General features: G+C 34.9%; 2 protein-coding genes across 2 annotated transcripts; one reads left to right on the top strand and one right to left on the bottom strand.

The window, feature by feature from the left end:
* The first annotated feature begins 362 nt into the window (after nt 1–362).
* On the top strand, nt 363–11,604 carry LOC128236927 (ATP synthase subunit b, mitochondrial-like). The gene is made up of 8 exons (XM_052952065.1): nt 363–468; nt 701–728; nt 1,068–1,146; nt 4,060–4,288; nt 6,602–6,762; nt 7,714–7,842; nt 9,640–9,717; nt 11,056–11,604. Exons 1-8 carry the CDS (start codon nt 441–443, stop codon nt 11,221–11,223), a joined length of 900 nt encoding a protein of 299 aa, XP_052808025.1. The 5' UTR covers nt 363–440; the 3' UTR covers nt 11,224–11,604.
* A 1,453-nt stretch (nt 11,605–13,057) lies between these two features.
* LOC128236397 (tumor susceptibility gene 101 protein-like) lies at nt 13,058–26,844 on the bottom strand. Its single transcript, XM_052951245.1, has 12 exons — nt 26,689–26,844; nt 26,115–26,199; nt 24,732–24,797; nt 23,756–23,919; nt 22,979–23,117; nt 22,021–22,146; nt 21,182–21,331; nt 19,901–20,028; nt 18,972–19,064; nt 18,420–18,553; nt 17,280–17,382; nt 13,058–15,450 (listed from the first exon to the last, which is right to left on the bottom strand). Exons 1-12 carry the CDS (start codon nt 26,728–26,730, stop codon nt 15,361–15,363), a joined length of 1,320 nt encoding a protein of 439 aa, XP_052807205.1. The 5' UTR covers nt 26,731–26,844; the 3' UTR covers nt 13,058–15,360.
* Nucleotides 26,845–27,974: the final 1,130 nt, after the last annotated feature.

Here is a 27,974-nt window from a genome sequence, read left to right as displayed (position 1 = left end):
AGATATTGCAAAATTCCGGTGGGTTCCTGTTTCTTGGTCCGCCTTTTTTAGTCAATATCGTTGGAGAATTTTGCCAGAGTGTCAGTATACCATATAAGACGGGTACGCGAAATTTCCCAGTGTTTACAAGTTTGCGCCAAGTTCAAACTTTAATTTATTGTTGAAAGCCCAACCCGTTTTCATACGATCCAAAAGGATACACATTTACTAGCAATAATACTTATATAAAACATAACGGAAAGGGGAATTGAAGATCAGTTCATGAATTTACCTGATAGCCGCGAACTCCCATTTTGATTCGACCTGTTTTCGTCGAGGCCGGTCGCCGGGTTTTAAAAGGTATCATTCGTCAATGCCGCAAAAGCGCTTGTCCTGTTTACGGCACGACATCCGGGCTCCGGCTAGAAACTGACCTTGCCGGCAGAATTAATAGTCAAACAATGCTGTCGACACTTGTGTCGAAGACCAGTAAGGCTTTGTGTTGAATACGTTGTTACACATATTGTAAAATGATAACTTAGTCTGTACCTTTTGATCCCTTTAATGTATGCTGACACAAGAAAGAAATTTCTTACGGTGAAAAGAATGTGGGTGGGGTAAGATGTCGGAAAATTATGTCAACTTAAACTTAAATCATTGCATGGACCTTCTCAGGCGAAGAGTAACTCAGCATTATTCAAGCTGTTTTTGTTTATTTCAGCACTGGTCAGACCCCTTGCCAACCTGAGGTAAGTGATCATATTTTTTATGTCTAAAACTGCTGACCAGAGGTCATTTTTTCTACAGAAATAAGAAGTCTTCCAAATAACCCCCATATCAGGAGCTGCGAACACCTTAAATTAAATCTTGTCAGCCTTAAAGTTGCAATTGACATTAAGAGATGCTGTTTTGATGTTTTTACACAATTGCTACTGCCAGCTTTTTTATTAAACCCAATTGCCGGCTGTTATGAAAATCTGTCAAAAAACTGGTGAAGTAGTAACAATGTTGATTGAAATAAAGTAAACATGCCAGTTTTATATTTAACAAATAAACTAATTCATGGATTTTTCATGTGTTGTTTTAAGGGCCATTGTCCTTGCAAGACCAGCAGCAACCAGTGCTGTGGCTTCTGTTGAGTCCGGTGAAGAGAATAAAGTGAAAGAGGTTTGTATTGGGTATATTTCATGATAATACCTGGGTTATGCATGGCCTACTGCTAGAATGGCACTCATAGCAACTTTAAGTTGGACTCTTAAAAAAAGAAAAAAGAAATCTGGGTGTTGCAGTGATCAAAACTACACAAGCCCTGCACTGGTGAAATGTGTTCCAGGCTTGTTCAAATTCTTTATTTTAAATAGCAGGACTTGTTAAAAAATTTGATGCAAAGTGATAGTATAAGATTTTGTTCATCCAAAAGCGCAATTTCGATGACTGGTATTGTGAGTGGTTATTGTCACAGCCTTCGTGTTGGGTTAGGCGTCATGTAGTAAAGATTTAGCTTGGTCTTGTTCAAATCTGCTCTTGACATGCAAATATTCTTTATTTGAAGTTAATATTTAGCTCTAAAAAACGTATGTGTTGGCGTGGTCTTCATCCCCATTGCGTGAGTCTGTTAAGAATTGCCTCTGAGCAATAATGACAGTGTACGAAATTCGGCTTTGAATCCACAAGCCCATTCGGGCTACCAGATAGGAAATTTTACAAGCCCGAAACCAATTTCACTAGCCCAAACTTAAACACTTAAAAGTACCACTCGTTCGGAATATTTTTTGGAAGTTTAAATACCATTCCGCAACGATTCTGAATATCTAATCAAGCACGCTGATACAGTTTCAATAAATTCTCCACAATCTGAACAATGCGTCAATAATAAATTATAGTCATACATATATTAGTGTAGTCATCAAAAGTTCAGTAACTAATAAAGTTTTCAAAAAGGTAATACGAGAAAAATATTTCCTGAACATATCTTTTAGTTAATGGAAAAAGTTATGCATGTACTATAAGTTCTGTTATCCAATGCATCCTTGTCAAATCAGATATGCACCAGCGATTGTGCAATGACATTTTTCTCTTTTCAAGTTTCAGAAGTAACAACAAAAATATATCGATGTTTATATTGCCAATATTCCTATAATTGTTCTTTAAAAATTAATGGCAAAGCTATTTAAAGGTATAAAATAGAACCTTACTGTACTGTACACAGACAACGAGTTAACTGTATATCCGACAGTTCTCCTTTCGCTTTGATTAAATTTGTCAGGAAGTAAGCGAGCACCTGTTTCCTCCGCATTTAAGACAACTTTTGTAGAATGATTATGTTCTGTTCGCATTAAAAACTTAAATATCTTTCTTTTTATATTAGCTAATAAATATATTTAAATGAAATAAATAAAATATCAATGTTGATATTGCTATTTTAGCATTGTCAATTTTCATAGCCATCGTTGTTAATTTACATAATGGGCGGAGTTAATGACGTTAGAGTTTGACTGCTGCTAATAGACACAGTTATTGGTTAGAAACTGATCGATAATTACTTGTCACTTCGGGCGTTAATGTATTTTGGCATGTGTTTATATTTATTGATTAAATAAACAAACATTGAGCACATGGCTTGAGCCCTGAATGTAAATTTCGGCGAATTTGACTTCGCCGTTGTAATCCGACTTAATCGCTCCAGTCACCTTGAAGGACGCATTCTTGAATAATAAGGCTTTGCGTATAAAAAACATGATGCGTAACACGTTTAATTGGCAGGTTTTTTTAAATAACCTAAGAAAAACACGGTAGCCCGGTCGGGCTAGTTTCTGTGGAAAATCGGTAGCCCCAGCTGAAATTTGGTAGCCTCGGGCTATCGGGCTACCGTGAAATTCGAACACTGTAATGAAGTCTTCATTTTTGATTGAATGACAGTATCTCAATCAGACTTACACAGGACTTAGTCAGATATCCATGAAAGCTCATTTCCTTTAGTTGACTAGGCTTAACTGGATTATGGATATTGAAAATGTCAAATTTGCTATACCGTAATTCACCTAAGAGTTCGGACACTCTAAATATTCGGACACCCATAATTATTTTCCAAAATAATTTATTTTGCGTACCTAATTTTCGGACACCCAAAGGACATCAATCATAACTTTCACAGTTACCAAGTTTCACCGACGAAGATTATTGATTTTTATCTTTACAATGCAGGCTAGATTACCTAACCGTATACACCACTGTGACAAATTAATTAGTTACTACCCATCCTAAACGATTTATTGCCTGTTGAAAAGGTGGTATATTTATTAGAGGATTAAAGAAACAACAAGGGCAATTAAGAAAATGTAGACATGACATGTTTGTAAAACGATCTGCCAATAAACTTTTAAACTTGTACCACACTTATAGACTGTAAGAATCAATAATTGTACAGTTATACATTAATCCTGCATAGCAATGTCCATGCTCTCCACGAGATCCTCGTGGGTATAACTGTAAGTTATGTGACGTCACACAGTGTGACTCTTTGATCTGAAGCCGATAGAATGTGTTTATTCAGTTCAATGCATGTATAAAATGGTGTTTTAATTAACTTGATGAAGGATTTACACTTATAGGCGTAATAAATAGGTTTATGACCATTGATTACTACGGATAAATTAAATGAGTGGTAAAATGCAAACATGAAGAAAAAAGGCAGGTTAAACAAACATGTAAATAAAATGTAAAAATGGTAATTTTCTATGTTTTCGGACAGCGAAAAAAATAATTAATTTAAGGTGTCCGAACTCTTAGGTGAATTACGGTAATACAGCTTGTGAACAAAACCGAGCCTCCATTTATAACCCGAAGTTTACTTAACATGTACATAAGTTAGATTTTGACTTATTAAATAACAGTTTATTTTGAAAATCCACATCTGGCCATGATTGACTGGATTATTGTCACCTTCAAATTGTCACTATTTCTGTCATCAAAAATGCTTCAATATTCTCATTGCATGATATATATATGCCAGTAGAGCATAGGCCCTCAGTCAATACATGTACATGTTAAAAAAGTAAGCATAATTTATGAATGTTTCAGGTTTATGAAAACTGGGATGATTATCCCAAATCAGTTAGGGAAGAGCTGCCTCTTTCTCAGAAGATCCACTACTGGAAAAAAGCCAATGAAATCTTCTTTGGGCCTCAGCGGGATGTGAAAAATTTCCCGGACTTTGAGACTCCTGATACGATTAAGGAGAGCTATAATTTCTACATGATACCTAGCCGATGGTTCACTGAAAGCTTGTATCCTCGTCTTGGAGTATCGGGTAAGCAGTAGTTTTTTCTCTTCCTTAAACAGGCTCAAGTTGGTACCCATTAGCAAGTTGAAAATGACCTTTTTTTGAGAAAAGTATTGGCAAAATTCACAAATTAGAATATGTTTATGTAGACTTAACAGCATTTTTTTCCATGTTTTCTATATAGGCTATGTAAAAAAAACTTGTACAGGTATATATAAGCATTTAATTGATGGAAAGCAGTGCTAAAGGCCCTATTTATTACTCTTTTCTTACATATGTTTCAGTGTGTGTTCTCTGGGCAATATCAGGCTAAAATTTGGCTATTTTGAAACATCTACTATTTACCCAAAACGAAAAAGTTATCATTTTTTTGTATTCTTACTGAGACAAATTTTATTACATTCATGGGTCTAAGTAAACCTCCTCCATGATATTGAGGAATCATTTTGACAAAAAATCATTGTCACAAGAAAAATTACCAATTTTACGATTTGGTCCTAAATGGCAACAACGGGCATTGCTAGTGGGAATCCAGTATAATTATGTATTAGTTTCAAAATTAAATTGTAATTTCTGCTGAATTTAGGGGTCATTATCATAACAACAACTTTGATTGTTAGTGAAAATAGCTTAGTATCCAGAAGGCTCATAATATCATCAATTATCATGTTGCTATTTGCTTGTCATTCTGTCAGTATTCCTTTCAATGTGCAGGTTGCTACTGACAACTGATTCTGTCAGTATTCCTTTCAATGTGCAGGTTGCTACTGGCTACTGATCCTGTCCGTATTCCTTTCAATGTGCAGGTTGCTACTGGCTACTGATCCTGTCCGTATTCCTTTCAATGTGCAGGTTGCTACTGATCCTGTCCGTATTCCTTTCAATGTGCAGGTTGCTACTGGCTACTGATCCTGTCCATATTCCTTTCAATGTGCAGGTTGCTACTGGCTACTGATCCTGTCCGTATTCCTTTCAATGTGCAGGTTGCTACTGGCTACTGATCCTGTCCGTATTCCTTTCAATGTGCAGGTTGCTACTGATCCTGTCCGTATTCCTTTCAATGTGCAGGTTGCTACTGGCTACTGATCCTGTCCGTATTCCTTTCAATGTGCAGGTTGCTACTGGCTACTGATCCTGTCCGTATTCCTTTCAATGTGCAGGTTGCTACTGATCCTGTCCGTATTCCTTTCAATGTGCAGGTTGCTACTGGCTACTGATCCTGTCCATATTCCTTTCAATGTGCAGGTTGCTACTGGCTACTGATCCTGTCAGTATTCCTTTCAATGTGCAGGTTGCTATTGGCAACTTATCCTGTCCGTATTCCTTTCAATGTGCAGGTTGCTACTGGCTACTGATCCTGTCTGTATTCCTTTCAATGTGCAGGTTGCTACTGGCTACTGATCCTGTCAGTATTCCTTTCAATGTGCAGGTTGCTACTGGCAACTGATCCTGTCCGTATTCCTTTCAATGTGCAGGTTGCTACTGGCTACTGATCCTGTCAGTATTCCTTTCAATGTGCAGGTTGCTACTGGCTACTGATCCTGTCCGTATTCCTTTCAATGTGCAGGTTGCTACTGGCTACTGATCCTGTCCGTATTCCTTTCAATGTGCAGGTTGCTACTGGCTACTGATCCTGTCCGTATTCCTTTCAATGTGCAGGTTGCTACTGGCTACTGATCATGTCCGTATTCCTTTCAATGTGCAGGTTGCTACTGGCTACTGATCATGTCCGTATTCCTTTCAATGTGCATGTTGCTACTGGCTACTGATCCTGTCAGTATTCCTTTCAATGTGCAGGTTGCTACTGGCTACTGATCCTGTCCGTATTCCCTTCAATGTGCAGGTTGCTACTGGCTACTGATCCTGTCAGTATTCCTTTCAATGTGCAGGTTGCTACTGGCTACTGATCCTGTGCGTATTCCTTTCAATGTGCAGGTTGCTGCTGGCTACTGATCCTGTCCGTATTCCTTTCAATGTGCATGTTGCTGCTGGCTACTGATCCTGTCCGTATTCCATTCAATGTGCAGGTTGTTACTGGCTACTGATCCTGTCCGTATTCCTTTCAATGTGCAGGTTGCTACTGGGTAATGATCCTGCCCATATTCCTTTCAATGTGCAGGTAACAGGCTAATGATCCTTTCCATATTCCTTTCAAGTTGCAGGTTGCTACTGGCTACTGATCCTGTCCGTATTCCTTTCAATGTGCAGGTTGCTACTGATCCTGTCCGTATTCCTTTCATACATGTGCTGGTTGGTACTTGCCACTGATCCTGTCCGTATTCCTTTTAATGTGCAGGTTAATACTCCTACCGATTTTGACCGTATTCTTTTTAACTGTAGGTTGTTACTCACTGGTGGTCCTGTCGTCGCTGTTCATTCTGAACAAGGAGCTGGTGGACATGCATGAAATGACGGAACGCTTAACTACGGTCATTGCCTTTGGCTTTGTGCTCACCAAACTTGGTTCCATGTATGGTGTTGCCTTAGATAAAAAGATCAATGTAAGTATTTGTGTTGTTATGATTAGTTAAACATAACTTTGGGGAAAAAAAAATGTTCAAAACACATGAAAGAAGAATTTAAGTGTGGCGTCTACTGGAATAAATTGTTTTATACAAGTATATATATATCAGATACATTTTGGCTGTTTTGACATCATAATTGTTCGAAAGAACTGACTAATGACTGTTTTTATTGAACAAACTTAATGTTTTGAGGTTTGGGAATTCAGCTTGCCCAAACAAGCGAGTACAGTAATAAAAATATTTCAATGATTATGATTCTCGCAACATTTCAACTAGTGATTTTCCGATGATCGATTATAATCGAAAATCGATTGGTTGGGCCTGAATTTGGCGACAATCGATAGTATTTAGTTATAATCGATTATCGAAAAAAATATTAGTAAGTGTTCAGATGTTATCTTGACAAAATGGCTGATGAAAGCAACAATGAGCAAGAAAATTAACTATTTTTTATACAACAACACTTAATAATTTATACAACAACACATAATAACTTCAATCATAGACATAAGGTATATGCATATAATAATAATAAGAGTTTAATACTGTACATGAATAAAACTACAACTCAGGTACTATCTAGTACTTTAAAAACCGATTGTACTATCGATAATCGGTTACTTGAGTGGAACCGATCATCGATAGTAAAATTGCAACCGATTCCCAACACTAATATCAACCTAACACCAAACAAGTAGGGTTTTTTTTAGTGCACAGTCAATACCTGTTGGCTCGAACTCACTTCGCTTGAAATCCTCGTTGGCTTTAACTAAATTTTAAGAACTGTTTAAACTCAAGGCAAGAATTACCGCTTGGGTCATATTTTCCGAGTCTCAAGATATTTTTGACGGTCCCTGGGAGTTTGACTGTATTTATATTTATCATTTTACTTACTTACACATCACCTCTCTATTTATGTTTACTTAGCAACGCCGCAAAGAAGATTATGAGGATCCCTTAAACAATGCTCTGAGCACTTACAACACACAGATCGCCGATATCACCACCAAGATTGACACTACAAAGGCCATCCCTATCGTATACGAGGCTAAACAGGTATGTAAAGACTATTAAGGGTGAGATTTGTCTTGTTGATGGCAAAAGTAATAATATGGCTACTTTGTTGAGGGCAATAGTAATGGTATGGCTACTTTGTTGATGGCAAAAGTAATAATATGGCTACTTTGTTGAGGGCAATAGTAATGGTATGGCTACTTTGTTGAGAGCAATAGTAATGGTATGGCTACTTTGTTGAGAGCAATAGTAATGGTATGGCTACTTTGTTGAGAGCAATAGTAATGGTATGGCTACTTTGTTGAAGGCAATAGTAATGGTATGGCTACTTTGTTGAGAACAATAGTAATGGTATGGCTACTTTGTTGAAGGCAATAGTAATGCTATGGCTATTTTGTTGAGGGCAATAGTAATGGTATGGCTACTTTGTTGAGAGCAATAGTAATGGTATGGCTACTTTGTTGAGAGCAATAGTAATGGTATGGCTACTTTGTTGAGAGCAATAGTAATGGTATGGCTACTTTGTTGAGAGCAATAGTAATGGTATGGCTACTTTGTTGAGAGCAATAGTAATGGTATGGCTACTTTGTTGAGAGCAATAGTAATGGTATGGCTACTTTGTTGAGAGCAATAGTAATGGTATGGCTACTTTGTTGAGAGCAATAGTAATGGTATGGCTACTTTGTTGAGGGCAATAGTAATGCTATGGCTACTTTGTTGAGGGCAATAGTAATGGTATGGCTACTTTGTTGAGAGCAATAGTAATGGTATGGCTACTTTGTTGAGAACAATAGTAATGGTATGGCTACTTTGTTGAGAGCAATAGTAATGGTATGGCTACTTTGTTGAGAGCAATAGTAATGGTATGGCTACTTTGTTGAGAGCAATAGTAATGGTATGGCTACTTTGTTGAGAGCAATAGTAATGGTATGGCTACTTTGTTGAGAGCAATAGTAATGGTATGGCTACTTTGTTGAGAGCAATAGTAATGGTATGGCTATTTTGTTGAGAGCAATTGTAATGGTATGGCTATTTTGTTGAGGGCAATAGTAATGGTATGGCTACTTTGTTGAGAACAATAGTAATGGTATGGCTACTTTGTTCAGGGCGATAGTAATGGTATGGCTACTTTGTTGAGAGCAATAGTAATGGTATGGCTACTTTGTTGAGAGCAATAGTAATGGTATGGCTACTTTGTTGAGAGCAATAGTAATGGTATGGCTACTTTGTTGAGAGCAATAGTAATGGTATGGCTACTTTGTTAAGAGCAATAGTAATGGTATGGCTACTTTGTTAAGGGCAATTGTAATGGTATGGCTACTTTGTTAAGGGCAATTGTAATGCTATGGCTTCTTAGACATAAAAAATAGACCTGAACTTTTAGCATGTGCTGAGCTTAATCCTGTTGTAAGGGGTAGTTTAAGAAATCCTGGCCAACCCCACCTTTTTCCCAACTATGTGTCAAAATTTCCCTTTAGCTTGTAAATAAAGATAATTTGTTTTATCAAATGCAGACAAAAATAGGCTATATTTTACATTTGTTCGCCTGCAATATGCTGTTTTTAGTACCCAGTTATTACTAATGTTAATTTGATGGTGTTATGACATGACAAATCATTTAGGAATAAAGAGTAATTTCTATTTAATTTCAAATTCCGTTTTTTCTTTTAAAAAATAAACCCTTTCGAAGGGCCCTGGCCCCATTACCCCTACACCAGAGGGACGGCCCTTGATTGTACATAATAGCTTTCAGCTTCTTTGATCATCTGATAAAGATTAATGATATCAATTGGATGAATTCTTTTTTTTAACACAGTTTTTTGTGTGTGTATATTTTAGGAGACCCTCGACCTACAGCTCGAGTCTCAATACAGACAGAGGATTCAGGACGTTTATGCAGCTGTGAAGAACAGGCTGGTACGTATCTGGGATTTGCTGACATTTAATAAATATGGAGTACGCTACAATGTACATATTAAATTTGAATTATTTTTTTTTTATATAATGTTATTTGACAGTCCAATTGACATGAAAACTTTTGTTGCACTAAAATGTTATTTGGACTGAATGTTTTGGCCTTAAAAATAATGGGTTCCGGTTTATAGTTTAAGAAGCAATATACTGATAAATTAATTGATTACCGTGGCCTAGTGGTTAAGCGCCCGCCTACGGAGCTGGAGGTCGTGGTCTCGATCCCTGGCCGCATCATACCAAAAGACGTTAAAAGTTGGTACAAGTTGAAGTAGCTCCCTTGCCTGGCGCTTGGCATTTAAAGGATAGTGCTTGGAAAAGTGGTGTATTCAGTACTGGTTTAACCCAGGAAAGTTGTACCCCGTGTATCGGTGCTTTACACCAAGCACGTAAAAGAACCAAGGGGTCTCTTCGAAAAAGAGCACCCGGACTTTCTTGCATCCCACCACTGTCTCTTCAGCGTGCTCTCCCTTCAGCAAAAAACAAAGGATCCCGTTGGAAATAAGTGCTTGCACTTTCATGGGTTATCCTTGACCGCAAGGTGTAAAGAAATACATACATACATACATACAAACACAATTACCTAATGATGAAAGTAGTGTCTTACATAAAGCCATAAAAAAATACAGGGTAAGAAAACTTTTTTTTTGCTTTATGCAAGAATGTTATTGTCATCATTGGGAAATGGTGTTAAATCAAATAGTGTAAAAAACTTTTAAGCTGCACTCTCACAGATTTACCGTTTTCCCAACTTCTTTATTTTTTGTCTTAGAATGAACAACTTTTTGCGTAAATATTTGCAAACCAGTGATATAAGACTGCTGACAAAAGATCAGATCGCAGATTTTCATATTTCCATTCCAAAATTGATGTTTTATGGCTTAAACCTTTACTAATGGTTTAAGAAAAATGCTAATAACATCAAATTTGGAACGGAAATATGACAATCTGCGATCTGATATGTTATCAGCAGTCTTGTTACACTGGTTTGCAGATATTTATGCAAAAATTTGCTCGTTCCAAGACAAAAAAATAAAAAGGTGTCAAAACGTTCAATCTGTGAGAGTGCAGCTTTAATGTATGAAGCTTTAAAATACATATTAAAATACACAATTGAAAAACTTACAATTATTGATTTATTATGATATATTTTTTTAACTAACAGTCATAAAAACGGTAGGGTCGGCACCTATAAATAGGAAGAGGCGGGTTACTTGAACCAAAAGTTTGTTGTTGCTTTTTTGCCGTATGTAATTGAATAACATTGTAATCTTATTTGTAAAGGACTATGCGGCAGCTAAGGAGGCAGCTGAACGGAAGTTCGAACAGGAGATCATGGTGAACTGGATCGTAGATGGGGTCAAGGCCGCCATTACTCCCCAGTCCGAGAAACAAAACTTCATGACCTGCATCAAGAACCTTCAGGCACTCTCAAAGACCGCAACTGTTTAACGACGTTGTTTAGAGGACGCTTGATGTGTTTTGTAGAAATGTAATTGATACACATTTTGAAACAATTGACTTGACATATTTGATGTCACTTAGATAATGGGACTCAATTTAAAAACAAAGTGATTAAAAGTAGTACTGGGAATTATCGAGTGATATTTTGTAGGAAATGAAATTCATATACATTCAAAATAGCTAGCCTAAAAAGTACGACTGAAAGTGCTTAAGTGTTTTATGATCCACTTGTGTCTAGAATGGTCTTTTTATTGAGAACTTGGAACATCATATTTATATAAGATTCAGAAATGGATATATATTGAAATAGATTGGAATGCTTGAAATGTATAATTTATGTTTTTGGTTGAAAATATTTTGGAATGAAAATTATTGTTGTTGTTTTTTTGTGCAAAATTCTTTGCATACATGTCCCTAAGCTAAACATTCCAGTTGAAATGGTGCCATTTGCTCCCATTTGTCAAAAATCAATGAGAGAATTTAAATTTGAGTGAAATTTTTAATAAGATGAATGAAAACAATAGATTGAAATCTGCATAAATAAGACTAATCCGAGCTGCAGAATTGCTTAAAAACAAGTGTTGAATCGATATTGAACAAAAAAATCGATATGGCACAAGGCAGAGGCAGACCATAGTGGACAGGGATGCTGTACCCCAACTGACAAAAAAAAGGACCCATAGGCGACGTGGACCCTGTAATTCTCACATTAATTTCAATGTGATTTAGAAAATCCCTGCCCTTGGTGTGGACAAACGAAAGGTTTGGGGATGTGGATTTGTTTTATACTTTCATTAAATTAAGTAAATAATTATAGGGGGCAGTCTTAATTGCGGCATGTTAATTGTTAATTTGCTGAGAATGCATTGACTGACTCAATGATGTGCATGCCATCAAGAATATAGGAATACAATTCATGGTCAGTCGCATACATTTTGAAAGTTCATAAAAAGCTAAATTCAATCGGGAGCATTTGTCCAGAACATCAACAAATTAACCTAGAATGTGTATGGGCATAATATCTCGGACAAGTTCAATAATCAGCTATAAAGCTCAAGACACTCCAGAGTTACTGCCGTTAAAGGAATTACCTAAAATTGGTCATGTATTATTTCTGAACCCAACTTGGATTTAATGATGTCAAATTAAGTGAATATACAAACTGCAAACAGGTTCAAGGTTCTTTTTGATGTTTTCAGGGCTCTGACATCGATATTTTTTATTTCGTAAGAAAAACTGTTTCCGCTCAATAACTGAAGATCCTTTGGATCTAGGAACTTCATACTTGGTATTTTAGTTGGTCATGACCAGAACATGACCCCTATTGATTATGAGATCAGTAGAGCAAAGGTCAAGGTCATGGACCTAAAGCTAAAAGATGGTCTGCTCAATATCAACGCTTGAACCAAGGTTTTTTATAATTGGTATGCCAATTGGTCTTGAATTAAAGATGACCCTTATTCATTTTCAGGCCAGTAGGTCAAAGGTCAAGGTGACTTAAAAAGTAAGAGGTAAAATAAGGGTTTCCGCTGAATGACTTAAGGTAAAACAATTACGTCTCACTTTCTGTTCAATAACTAAAGAATGCTTGGACCCAGGAACTTCATACTATGTATGCAGGTTGGTCATGACCAGAAAATGACCCCTGTAGTTGTTCAGCTCAGGTCCAAATGTACAAATTTCATGTCCATCATTGATTATTTCTCATCTACAACCACACAATGGGGGAGATAGGTGCTTTTTCAAAAAAGTAATCTCGTTATCATTTGCACAGACACATTGTTGCATGCTCGTTTTTTTAGGATGAAAAAGAAAAATCTGCTGCAGATTATCAATTTATTCATAATGATTTACGCAGAAACATCTTGCATGTATAAGATCTGTATATGATACAGAACACAATTTCAACTGCTACAGCAAAACACTGTCTGGTTTTTCTAAATAACAATAAACATATTTACAAAAACAAAATACAATTGTACTGCAAGCATGCCTACCCAGGTTTCCGTTTGCTCCCCTCAAAAGGTATAATCATTCATCAGGGGTTTGATAAATCTAATACATATTATAGCATCATCACTCGGATGTACGAGACTGCTAAAAAGGCTACAGAGCAAAACTTAATTTAAGAGTGATGGGATTTGTCACATGTTCCTTAGCTAACAAGTGTATCAAGTTTCATGTTCATAATTCACTGGTTTCAAGGTTTTGCCAATACTCATGAAGTTTTGCATGATTTCGACTGGTTTCAGAGACACCATGGTAAAGGGCAAAGTCTTGACAGTCTTTTTAATAACTAGAACTGTAGCGTATATTTTGAACATGTGTCACTTGTGATGTACTTTATGGATGACTACACTTTTACCATGTTTTCTTTGCAATGAAAAAGAAACAAACAAAAACATTAAAGACCAGTCTATGAATAATCTTAGGACATCTTAACCATGGTAAAATCCAGACTTTGTTTAAAGCTGCACTCTCACAGATTTACCGTTTTGACAACTTTTTTATTTTTTGTCTTGGATTTTTTGCTTAAATATCTGCATACCAGTGATGAAGGGCTCGTTCCAAGACAGAAAAATACAGAAGACTGGTAAATCTGTGAGAGTGCAGCTTCAACAACTTTGGTAAATTTTGAACAATTGTCAATTCTGATGTAACTTAAAAACTTTTAAATGTTTGCTTTGGACTGTAAAAAAACAGACAAAAATAAAAAAAAATCCTGTCTATGAATAATATTTTGAGATTTGAAAGTATTCTGTAGACTAAGTAATGTAGATTATTTCTGCATTCTACAGAATATGGAGCAAAGTTCTGGCTTAGCTACTATCATTGTCTTGCCATAAGCAAAATCAATCAACAGAAATAGATGATACTGTAGGTTTTCTTATTCTCAAACAAATTAAAGTTAAACTACGGCTATTAAGATTCATGTAACGGATTGATGGTTCTAATATTTCTAAAGAAACATGTATCTATTAATGGTACAACGTTGCTTATACCGGAATATACCAGAATGTGAACAATTCCGGTCTTCCAACTATTTTGCAGTCATTGGTCCATAAACATTAAATTGTGGACACAATATACATCAAGGATAAAGTATAAAGGTGGTCATTTAACAATCAGTGTGTGTAACAAAAGATCAACTAGAAATTGCAGGAAATCAGAGAATACACACGTGTATAAGTATATATGCCATTTTTGGAGGCGAAGTTGCATGGAGCATTATTCAATCCTGTATAGTTAACATAAATAGATTGTGTTGCTAAGCAATAGACAAAATGAAAATATAATTGTGTACTGTATGGAATTTTCATCATTTCATTAGGACTCTTCCAATTTAACATAAAACCTACCCCAGGCAGGCAAAATAAAGAAAATCTATAAGGTAAGGTTTCCTATTTGTTTTTTACCTTTTAAAATGAAAGCGGGAAGGTGCTTTCTGCAGTAAGTTGTATGTTTAAAAGGAAACTCCCTTATTGAGTTACAAACAATTTATTTTAATCATTAAGAAATAAAACATGTATACAAAATGATAAATGATGTACATGTACCTAACAAATAATTGTCATCTTTTAATGAGAGTGAAACCAATGATTTAATTTCCATAAAAATACCAACAAATACATGAACTGTAGCACGGACCTTGTTCCGTGACCGTAGTAAAACATTTGGAAAAAACACATCATTTTTCACCACTCTTGACTATTATATATCCAGTAAGACTTATGTTAAATCATTAACATAGAGATAAGACATAAACAAATTTTATGTTTGTTTTCAGTTTTCCGACCTTTTTTTGCCCCAACCATAGATGCTTTTATTACTATGAGAGATGTTTTCTCATTTTTTTATGAAAATTAGTATTTCCACTTTTAACAATACCAGTGATGCTAAAACAGGGTGTATCGATGTTTTATTAAAGCAGAAAACCTATAGATTTTGGTTCAAGAAAAATACTCCAAAAAATGGCTTATAAAAAAATATTCCCCAAAAAAGGACTTCCGACCTAGCTTCATATTATTATGGGGCATGAAACCTGGAAACAAACACATTATTTCTTTAGGCCTAACTGTATTCACATATTGTCTCATGACCAGTTTAAACAATATACAAAACACTTCATGCAATCGCAGGTAGTCCAGCTTTTTCTCTACATTTTTGTATCAATGCCCGTAGCATAAACTGTTTTCTCGATAATTCTCGAACATTCTGAAAGAGAAATATACATGTATGATATATAAATTTAATCAAAGCTTTATTACGTTATTCAAATACCTCAAACTAGAGAAAAAATACTTGAAATTGCAGCCAATCATATTGGTTAATTCTTGGGACTGGTTAATGTTACCTATAATGTTAGCAAATTGCTTTTATGTGCAAATTTGTTGAAATATAACCTGTGAATAACATATCCAATTTAATACAATTGGCTGCAAATATCTATATATTATGCATTCTTTAGTAGACAAATGACCAACAAAAGTGGGAAATTGACTAGAGAGAAAGCCCAAACTTCTTTTACCTTTTAAAGATGCTTTCTGCTTTTTAAATACACCATTACAATCTTGTTATCAGTAATTAATATATTCCATGAATGCATTATTTAGTATGTAGTTAAAGGTTTATCAAGGTTTATCAGTCAAAATTGATGTTTGTTATACATATATTATGATGTGTATGGTTTGATTTTGAATAAGAGTGTCACTTTAAAAAAACTTCCAAAGCAATAACATTTTTCCTTTAACTTCTAAAAATACTTCTTTAATCGATAACATTATTCCTTAACCCTTTAGCACATAGACAAGTGGCCAGATTACACCTCCCAGTCAATAGCCATCTTACTGATAAGCAGTCCTTATCTGCATAGGTACTTTTCTGGATATTTGAAAATGAGAAAATGAATACAGCAGTATGACCTTAAAATCAATGTTACTCCAAATAATTGTGTCCAAATCTTTTTTATGTGAATTCATTTTTTATAGATAATTAAATTATCTAATAAATGGTGTCAATGATGAAATATTAAATTATTTTATTTCAGCTGTGAATGTATTTTCAAGATGGATTTGTAACATTTCTTTGAAATGTCATAATTGCATTAAATCAAAGGGTAATAAAATGCTGGGATCGATCTAATTTTTATTACCCCTATCATAAAAAAGACCCATCTGGATTAAAAAGCCGACAATTTATGTTCTTGTGTATTAATACACAGAAATATGTCAGGAATATCCGGTGTCATCCAGCTGAGAGATCCAGTCCAATGTGTCTGTTTAACTTTATTACCCCCTCATAAAATTGTTTACAAAAAAAGAAAGCCGATAAATGATTTTCCGGTATGAATAAAAAGATCTAGATCAAACAAAACGCTTGCACATGACCTATTTTACAGCCAAAACTATGATGGACATTATATAAGCTTCACAGAAAATTTACCCATCATTTTCTCATTTACTAATTGTTTCTTTTGTTTGTAAACAAAATATTACCTTTAAGTAAATATAATCTCAATTGATTTTAATGGTAAACTGAACTGACGTAATATATTTAATGATTTACGCATCAATGAATTTGGGGGAAATTCCATACAGTACTTAGCTCGTGGTCTTATTACGTCACAATGGGATATCACACCTGCGATTGGGAGTATAAACACCTTCTCAATTTAGCAGACGATATTTTCAAGGGAAAATCAATACACAAAAGGTTAAACTTTAATTTTATAAACATCCGGGATATTGTTTACAAAAACAAAGATGCAAAATTGAAATATTGAAATGACCCTATTGAAATATGCGGGCCATGCGTTTACATCCAGTAATGGATACGGTCGGCCAAATGCGTATACATCTGGTAATGAGCTATGTCGGGCTATCTCGTATACATGCGGTAAAGGGTTAACCATTAAAAATACATACAAAATACTCCTAAAATACACCTTTTTTACCTTTAAAAAAAATTTCCTAATTGATTACACCTATTACAATATAAAATACTAAATATACTAACACTAAAAACAAATAACATTTTTCCTTTACCTTTAAAAATACTTCTAAATCAATAACATTTTTCCTCAATGCAATACCAAGGTAGTACATTGCATCTTCAATCGCTTGTTCCTCTGCAAAAGCTTTCAATAATCTGTAAATACACAAATACTACATGTATAAGCAAAATTTGCTTTGAAAATTAATACATATACGTGTAGTAACAAGAAAATGACTGTCTTGTATTATTTGAACCAATCAAAACAATGATCGCCTCAGGGTAAACCCCAATGCTTGCCTATTTTTGCATTCAAAAAGGGGGGCATAACTCACCAATTATAAAACCAGAATTATAAGCCTTGCATTACATACGTGTGTTTTCTCTAACAGCATTTGTGCCTAGTTTCATTTTAATATCTTAAAAGTTTGTTTAGGTTATGGCCTGGGTGAAAGTTTTTTCACTCCTACAACAATGTATTGACTTACATGACCTAGATATATTTGCTTTGAAAGACACACATGAGTGAATTTGTTATCTATAAATATGTATGTGTTGCTTCATGCTTTTTTGTTCAAGTGTTATTTTGCTGTTGTCTTGTTATATGATGTGCTTTATTTTATTCTCGCAAGTGCATTAAATGTTGTTATCAAATGCAGGGGTCATTTCATTAAAGGATCTTTAGTTGTAATTTGAATTACATCTGTATAAAAATCACAAATGGTAACAAGTCAATTTTCTTAATTTCCGCAATATTTTGTTCATCTTTTAATAGTGGCTTAAATTCATTTCACGTAAATTTGTAGCACAAAAATGAAAAATGACCTTTAGATCAAATGGGTACTTGTCTTAAAATTGTAATATTTTTCACAAAATGAGTATTGAATGTTAAATTCCATAATCGCAGTAACAACAAGTGAAATATAAACTTTTGGACGTTCATGAGATAAAATGTATTGTGATAATACACAGAAACAATTTTTATCTTTTTTATTTTATACCTTAAATTGGTATCAAAATATATTTGATTACATTTCATAAGAAAATACAGTACTCAAAACTGTATGAGCACATAACATTTAACCTTGTGCAGACTGAAAAAAAAAAAAATTGTTCTGGAAATTAGAACCGGTCAAAATTTCAAAACAGTGAAAAAATCAAATGAATACTACTGATTTCAAGGTAATTCTTACTGTCTGTACAATGGCGCGGTCGTATCTACAGCCTCATCTATACTAATCTGGTCCTGGTTTTCCATGCGTCCCAGCGCTTCCTTAACTTCCTGATCTTTTTGTCGCAACAGTTTCACATTTCCCTCTATTTCCACCTGTAAATTATATTTTACAAAACATCTTATATTTTTCAACTGGTTAATCAAAGTCAAGTATCATTCAATAACCAAAAAACATGTTTTCTTGGTTGAAAAACAGTCTGCATATGCAAATAAAATGTTATTTTACAGGGCTCTCACACGGGGGTAACTTGGGTGAAGTGGTCGCCTAAAATTTTTAAGGTATTCTGCACATAAACCAGTCGTTTAATTCCTTACAACTTTGGATTTTATGCAGCTTGTTTCAGGAAACACATGATCTCAAATTAAGTTTATGTTATTTTCCTGCGCTATTATGTTTTTAAAATTGTACATGAACAAAACTAAGTCATTGTTAAGTCATTAAAAAATCACAGACCTACTGAAAATGCCTAGATCACACTGCAGTGTACCCAAGTTTTAACAATGACCTTACCTTTTCCTTGTCGAGATCAGCCATCATCTGTTCCAGTTTATCTTTGCCCTTGAGCAAATCTGCCTGGGTTTTGTACAAAACATCCATCTCCGCCTGTTGACAAGGGAAAATAAGCACATGTGACTTCATAAGGGTGTAGACTAAGGTAGATTTTATGTGGAAGGGTCTGAGGTAATCTGTTCTAGGTTTTCCTTTCATGTAAGTAAATCTGACTCGGTTTTGTACAACACATCCATCCCAGCCTATTGACAGGGAAAAAAAAACTAATTTTAACTCGAGGTATACAGAACTTGCACCATCTGTTATAGTTTCTCTTTCCCGTAAGTAATATATATATATACCTTAAGCCTTGGGAAATTAGATCCTAGCAGGATTGCTTACCTTCAGTATAAACAAATCTGTCCTTTACATCAAGTTGGAGCTAAAGTGGTTATCGAGTCAAGTGAGTTCGAGCATAACGGGGTTCGACTGTATATATTTCCATCAACTTTTTTAACATTGTTTTTCTGAATGTGCACTATGTGGTATGTTACATCATCGGAACACCTCGGCCACTTATTGTTTAAAATAACCTTGAATGTATGACAATGCATTAGTACAAGTAGTTTGTAAATTATATAATAGTAATAATAATTTTAATTAATTGTAGCGTTTTAACGTGTAATTTGCATTATAAAGTTCAAATTGAATCCTAGTGAATTGTATTGCACAAACAGTTTCAATTCCTAAGTTCTTACACTTAATTGCTAATTTATAACAACTACACAATATATTTGAAGCATAGTTTAATTCTGACTAAGTCACTTCGTAACAATCTATATACCGGTACATTCAAAGTTGTTTTCTATGGGAAATGGCCAAGGTTTTCCGATTGGTATTTTACCATGAATATTTATCATTAGGCAATTAGCAAAGAGGTTACATTATACCTGTGCTTGTTGAAAAGTCTCCCTCAGGCTTCTTCTCATCTTATCTTCCACAGCTGACAACAGAGAGGCCTTCAAGTGTTCCTCTGTCACAGTGCTGGTGCCGGAAATGTTGTTGTAGTTTGAGGCCGCTGTAAAAATGAAGAACATGTGCATATCATTGTATCACGCTATCATGGCAGGGGTGCATATCATTTGTATCAAGCTATCATGGCAGGGGTGCATATCATTGTATCAAGCCATCATGGCAGGGATGCATATCATTGTATCAAGCTATCATGGCAGGGGTGCATATCGTCGTATCAAGCTATCATGGCAGGGGTGCATATCATTGTATCAAGCTATCATGGCAGGGGTGCATATGGTCGTATCAAGCTATCATGGCATGGGTGCATATGGTCGTATCAAGCTATCATGGCAGGGGTGCATATCGTCGTATCAAGCTATCATGACAGGGGTGCATATCATTGTATCAAGCTATCATGACAGGGTGCATATCATCATATCAAACTACCATGGCAGGGGTGCATATCATCGTATCAAACTACCATGGCAGGGGTGCATATCATTGTATCAAGCTATCATGACGGGGTGCATATCATTGTATCAAGCTATCATGGCAGGGTTGCATATCATTGTATCAAGCTTTCATGGCAGGGGTGCATATCATCGTATCAAACTATCATGGCAGGAGTGTATATCATTGTATCAAGCTATCATGGCAGGGCTGCATATCATCGTATCAAGCTATCATGGCAGGGGTGCATATCATTGTATCAAGCTATCATGGCAGTGTGCTACTGATCAGTCATAAGACATTTTTAACCTTGAGTCTTAGTTGGAGACATAGTTTTTCTTCAGTATAAAATACTGTATAAAGGTATAAACAATCCCTGCTCAATCCAATCATACCAAGACTAAAATACAATTTTAACCAAATAATAATACCAAAAGGTCAAAAAATCATCAAATTCACCCCCGACCAAGACTCCGTAAATTGTTTTTGTTTGTATTTGTTTATGGGGGGGAGCAGGGGGGGAAACCGGGGGGGGGGGGGGGGGGGGGGGGGGGGGTATTAATATATTCTCATTAATTAAATTGCTCATTAATATCAGCTTCTTTCCGGTGCATAAAACTACAGAAAATTAAAACATAGGGGAGAAAAAAAACAACAGTAAAGAATTGTGTCACGTGGCATAGAAAATAAGGTTCAGGTTGAAAAAAGGGAAGGTCAGTTAAGGAAAAAAAACTACACATAAAATTTCCATATTTCTCTACACTTACTTGACTCTGTGGTAGGGTAGCTGCTTGCCGAAGATGAACTATAGGGCGTGGATGAGGGATATGGCGGGTTGCTAGGGTAACTTGATGTTGCTGTTGTTGATGGATAGCTTGAAGGGTAACCTTGGTAACCACTAGCTGGTGGATTGTATCCTGAAAAGTGAACATTTTTTATGTCATCTCCCAAATCACTAGGTAGGGTAGGTACATTTTCTTTTTTAGTTTCACAGACATGCTGGTTGTAATATTTCAACAGCATATTTTTAATGTCACTTGCCATGTTTAAATCACATGGTGTCTGATTTTGAAAGCGTGATTTTGAGGTATTTCTACATCTGATCATAAAGGGCCATACAATGGATTGTCTTGATTAGTCTAAAATGACAGGGGGTGTCTATAAATAAATGTATTGGGGTTTGTTCGTATTTACAACTTTCTTTTTGCTAATGAATAAAATTATTACCTTGGAATATATATAGCCCGGAATTAACTTAACTGGGTTTTCCCATGCCGGTACAAATAAAATGTGTATATCGAGCTATTGAAATTCATGTAACAGTCCAATGACTCTATTGTCTTCGAAGTAACGTGTGTATATAACAACGGTTTAATTTTGTTTGTACCGGAGGATTAGGCTGAGAAAACCTGAATAACTATAATTCCGGGCTTAAACTATTGGAGGGTTGTCAACCTTTTAGTGGATAGGGTTAGGTTACCCAAATCAAACAAGAAACTGCTATACCTTCAATGTGTTGCTTTAGAATGGGGTATTTCAATAATAATAAATTAATATACCATTTATGTAATTATGCACAATTCGTAGATAAATGCCACACACTTACCAGAGAACTGTCCTGGGTACCCTGTCCCAGGAGATGCTGGGTAACCCCCAGGGTTAGGATAGGGTGTGTTGCTAGGATAGCTGGCCTGAGGACCACTTACTCCCGGCATCGGCATACCATATCCCCCTGATATAAGGAGTGATATGATATTGAAAATAAATACTGTGAGTAAGAAAGTGTAAATATTTTTTTAAATAAATTAAAACTATCTTTGATCAAAAATTTAAGTCACTTATTAAGTAAATTATAAGGCTTCACAAAATAAGAGTTGTTTTTTAAAAAAATACAATTACTGCAGAGCTCCAGCCAGGATTTGAAAAGGGTGCTAGGTCATGAAATGGCACTTTTGATCCTCATTGAATGAGCCTTAATGAGGCCCTTGCAAGGGTCAATGTTAAATTTGTATTGTAAATGTGTTGTAACTAGTTTCAATACTAATTGTTTGTTATTAATAGTTGTTTTAGCCAGGTACCGTAATATAAAGGGCAGGGAGCTGCAGAAAAGGAACAAAAAGGTACATTGTGTCGGGCTGTGAAGAATTGGATCTTATGAATTTGACAGTATGAATGTTAGGAATTGTGCCTAATTGAAGTAAATATGAGGTTTCAACTGCCAATTAGTCAACTTGGTATGAATTTATTACCACTTTTTTAGTTTTAAATCAAATAAATGAAATATTTTAGCACTTTATTCAATTTAGGGCAGGAGGGTGCTCATACTGGTCTCCAGAAGAGCTAAAGCCTTAATACCCCAGTTGTTATCATAACTTTAATTTAATGTCAATATTAAGTATATTTATTATCTTTATATGGCCTTATTTCACAATTTTAGACATTCTGTTGCTATTTCCGTAAATCAAATAAAGGTGGGAAATAGACTGTATTTATCTGGTAGTAGTTTATCTACCAAGTTTTTTATTTACAATGACTGAAATTTAAGCTATGTGCAAATACAGCACCTGAGGCAGGGTATGGCGTGTTTCCTCCAGGGTATCTGGGAGGCTGAGAGGGGGGTGGAGCTGACCTAGAATAAACTGGAGGCTCTTCCCCAAATACAATTGTCAAGATCTGGATCATCCCATAGAGGTCAGAGTCAGGCTGAAATAAAGGATGAAAAACAAATGTTACTTTTCTAGAAGCCCAACCCACTTTTTTAGATTGGTGAAGACCAATATCATATTGTTAACATGCATACATAATTTGACGAGAGTTGAAACAGTTTTAATAAAAAGAATCTTTATATCCAAATAGTTTTCTGTTTGAATAATGTTTTTCCTTTACCATTTTAGAAATGGGGCCTTTTTGATTGGGAAAAATACATCATTTTGACTTAAATTTCAATTTAAAATAGAATTCCAATTTGGCTTAAAAATGCTTTAAAACATAGACAGAAAAGATATAAAAAGTTTGTTTCTTAAAAAGCTATCAACTTTTCCATACCATAAAGGTTTGGGGGTCCTAAAATTTTATGAAAAAAAAAAAAAAAATTATTTTCAGTATTTTTTTTCAAAAACCAGAATTGGGAATTTTATTTTCACAGTTTCGAAAAAAAGGGAAACAATTTTGAATTTGGAAAGGAGGGTTATATTCAGCCCCAGATGGGTCTGAAAACATTACTGACAAGTTCACAACAAATAATGACAAGTTCACAACAAATACTGACAAGTTCACAACAAATACTGACAAGTTCACAACAGAATACTGACAAGCAAATGAAAAACAATTTGAGCACTCACATATTTCCATTCTCGTAGGTATGGCAGATCTACTTTTCCATTCTGGTCCACATTCCTCCCAGACTTGATCTGCATGGTGGTCGTGGGTTTGACATACACCATCGGGGGATTGTATGGATGTGTGTCCATCAACCAAATACAGATTGGGATGTTGTATACATTGCCTGGTTGAAAATAGTAAAAACTCAGACTCAAAGCAACAAGTTTAGTTTAAACATTTTACAACTTGTGAAGAAAGTTATACTTGCGTTATCTTATACTAAGGGAGTGTGGTCTTGCGTTGTTGGGGAAACTGGAGTACACAGAGAAAACACACTAAATGGTGACCACAAACTAACATGCGCCAAAGCTTGGAATCAATCCCATGTCACCTTGGTGAGAAGCATGTGCGCTAACCGGAAAGCCACAGTTTTACAGGCTGACCCTTAGACAAGACTTAAAGATAATAATAAATGGTATTAAATATGAAGAGGGACAATGATTATCATGATCAGAATGGCATATGAAAGGTAGTATATACAAATTTAATAACATGTTGCGCTAAAGGTAGTCATGCTTTTTTTTTTTAAATAATTGTATGACGAAATAAAGTGTGGCAAATCATATGGAGTGTTAAAATTAAAATACCAAGAGCACGAACCCTCCAGAAAAATGTTGATATTTGCTAATATATGGACTTTGAAGAAAACAATTTTCATGACATTACTGGTGTGGGTTAGCACCCACTAAAACCAAAATACTTTTTAATACTATAACTTAAATTTTGATATCATAGAGTAAAATAATGATAGAATAAGGGTTTTCAGATGGTTTTCAAAAATTATTTTAGGTGCAGAAACATGAACAAGTCCTTTTCATGTTTATTATGGTGGAATACATGTAAGGAGGCTTACTTATCTTTATCTTATTTAGTTTGTAGTTTCTAAGCTGACTATTTACAATGTTAAATACATACAGGTTATTTTCACTCACTCACCTTTATATGTGACTGGTATTGTTCCATCTAGTTGCAGCAAATTTCTTGTTGAGCCATCATTGAACACTGAAATCAATCAAATTGTACTCAGCTGTTGCCAATTTTTAATCAAATTTTGTTTCGAACGAAAAAATTGATTTCTTTTAAAAACACTTTGCCTCCCAGGGCTGGCTTTCTAGTGATCCTAGCGCTGCAATTCAGCCTCAATGTTCCATCCTTTTTATGATTTAGTTTTAAGTAAAATCTGATAAAAATTCTCATGATTTTTCTTATGCAATAGAGTCAAGTTGAGTGATTGTAAATCTAAATTATATATGGCAATTTCAGTTAAAAATGTTACACATTATTTTATGCCAGGGCCTTTCCTAAATAATTAAGTAAATAATTACTCATGTGCACGCATGTGTGAGGGAGGTAGTGCGCATCCTTTCTTTTTACATTCCACTGCCAAATGGCATATTTTGGTGCACTCCTAAGAAAAAAATTCTCAAATGAGGAAATGAAGACAAAATTATCATTATTCTGTTTATTTCATTTTGAATTGACATGAATAGTGAATGAAAATATATATTATGAATAAATTTAGTACAAATCTCCGCCAGTGGTAGGCAATTTATAATGATCATCAGAATCTGTGTTTTCAGCAAAATTAGCTGGCAGGGTTTTATCAATTTAACAAATGAAGGGCATGAAAACTGTTGCAGGCAATAAAACACAAGGTCACAACCTACTCACACATAAAAAAAACACCCAAATCGCTACCAGTTCAGTATAATGTCTATTTGTTTTCGAACTCAGCTATCCTGAGTCTGGATACTCATATTCAGATTCCGATATCAGAGTACCTACCTGATTGATGGGAATTATTTTATTTATTTATGGACCATTTGTTTTATATTTTGCTTCAGTTTGCATGCTCTCTCATTAGTTTTATATGACGAAACAAGCTAATGTTGAAAATTCTGATGGTTATCAGGAATCATTTTCAAATACGAATTCCCCAAATGTGAAAACTGACGAAAATAGTCAATTAAAATAACCAATCATCCAAAATAAAACCTGCATAAAAAACACCAACTTAAATCAATTACAGATCAGCATAAGTCATTAATCTGATATCAATAACCTGCTTAAACAACACCTGTCATTGACAATAACATAATAGCTATGTTTGTCATGCGCTAATAGGTCAAGAAAATGCAAGTGCTCAGGGAAGTTTTCATGGAACTTGATCTTAACGCAATATGATTTTCAAGCATTCCGGAGAAAAGGATTTGGAAAACAGACGCCTCCGTACTGGGGTGATAAAATGGCTTAGGAAAGGCCCTGTATGTGTCTGCAATAAATCCTTAAGTTCAATATTTTGAACTACAAGTAACGTACCAAAATCCTCCACCTTTGGCCGAAGGTCAGTGAATGTTCTAAAAGCTGTCACAACATCTGATTTTGCCACATCCGGATGCCGATACTAAAACCAAATAGATACATTACTACAGTAAACTGTGTTTGTTTTGTGGATGTGCTTTTACGTGATGCTGCAATGTATCTATTGCATTAACACATAAATTTATAATAACTTTAATATTACTATCACTTCCATTTTTTTTTAAATGATTCAAACCTGATGTGTTATGTGTATGAACCCATAAAAGATAGTTTGACCTGACAAATTCAGGGCAGGCTAAACTATATTGTTGCTGTTCAAAACTCATACAAGCTACAAAGTTCAGTTTTCATATCGTAAGCGACATTTACAGACGGACGCCAACTCTCTAGTACAAAAGACTTTTACTAAAGCAAATATCTAAGTCATTCAACATGACTTTTTATCAAATAACTACTTGAGCTAACAAACAAGTAACTTTCACTTGTTATTTTGTAAATAAAACTATGATTCACCGTCACATTCTTTCTCTAATAATTATTTCGCTAGATAACAAAATAAATATAACAGTACCTTTTTCAGTGATGTTTTCAGGAACTGATCGAAGTTGGACATTATTTTACACGCTCTGGAAAAAGTAAAATACGAAAAACTATGGCTTAATTGATAAAATCATCAAGAAATAATTATTTTTCTCTGTTTTGACAGTTGACGATAAAAACAAAGGATATCCGGATTAATCTTTTAACTCTACGAAAAATAAAGATAGAATAGTATAGGTTATGTGACACCATTAAATAATCAGAAGAGTTAGAAGTCGGTCAAAAATAAAAGGTTGAGTTCCACCTGTGAATAGGATCCCAGGTGCCATGTACAAAGGCCTATATATACATATATGAATATATATACATCTATATCTTTGACATACGACTACTGTGTGTCACAACATGACAATTTGAGCAATCACGCGGAGAAGGGGTTTTAAATGTAGTTGTCGGCGGAAAAAAACACACTAACCAACCATGTAGGTGAAGGTAGCTTTTATAAGACGGGAAGCAGGAATTGAAAGTGACAGCATTTCAGAATGCCTTTTAGGAGTTGTTCATTGACTGAATTATATAGAGGATAATCGTTTGTTTCAGTGTAAGATAGTAATACATATTTCACACATCTTAAATTATCAATTATCTTTTTTAAGATTATATTGAGCTCATACATGCCGCAGACTGAGACATGTTTCATGTTGGCATTTAATTTAAAATTCATATGAACCAATGAAATTAAACATTGTATTCGTGTCTAATACATATTATATATATATATATATATATATATATATATATATATATATATATATATATATATATATATATATATATATATATATATTCGTTAAATGTCGACATAATGATATCATATCACAGAACATAATTGACATACTACCTACCTGCCTGCCTGCCTTTTTGCCTAGCTGTCTGCCGATGACGCTTGTTTTAGATGGAAATTATGACTGTATTAAAATATCTCGTGAAAACAATGCACGTTCTTACTAGGCTTACCGATTCACTCATTTTATTTTTCAAAGCTACGATTATATACCGTTGACTTAGTGTCAACTCGTCCTATACCGTGTTTTGGTCATCGAAGGGTATTATCATGATTGACAGTTTTAAGAAAGTGCTTTCTGGTTCATTCTGTACATTTTTAGAACCCAGGTTCATCCACAATATTGTATATCTATGGCACACTAAAATAACAATTAAAATGCGTCGATTGTTTATCCTAATTAATGTATGTGTACTATAACACCTACAAGAAGAGTCATTTTGATAAGAACCTCAAAACTCCCTGCTAAAAGA

Source organism: Mya arenaria, chromosome 6 (assembly GCF_026914265.1).
Source record: "Mya arenaria isolate MELC-2E11 chromosome 6, ASM2691426v1".
Classification (NCBI taxonomy): Eukaryota; Metazoa; Mollusca; class Bivalvia; order Myida; family Myidae; genus Mya; species Mya arenaria.
Note: the sequence above shows the minus strand (reverse complement) of the source record. Positions and strands in the feature narration are given on the sequence as shown.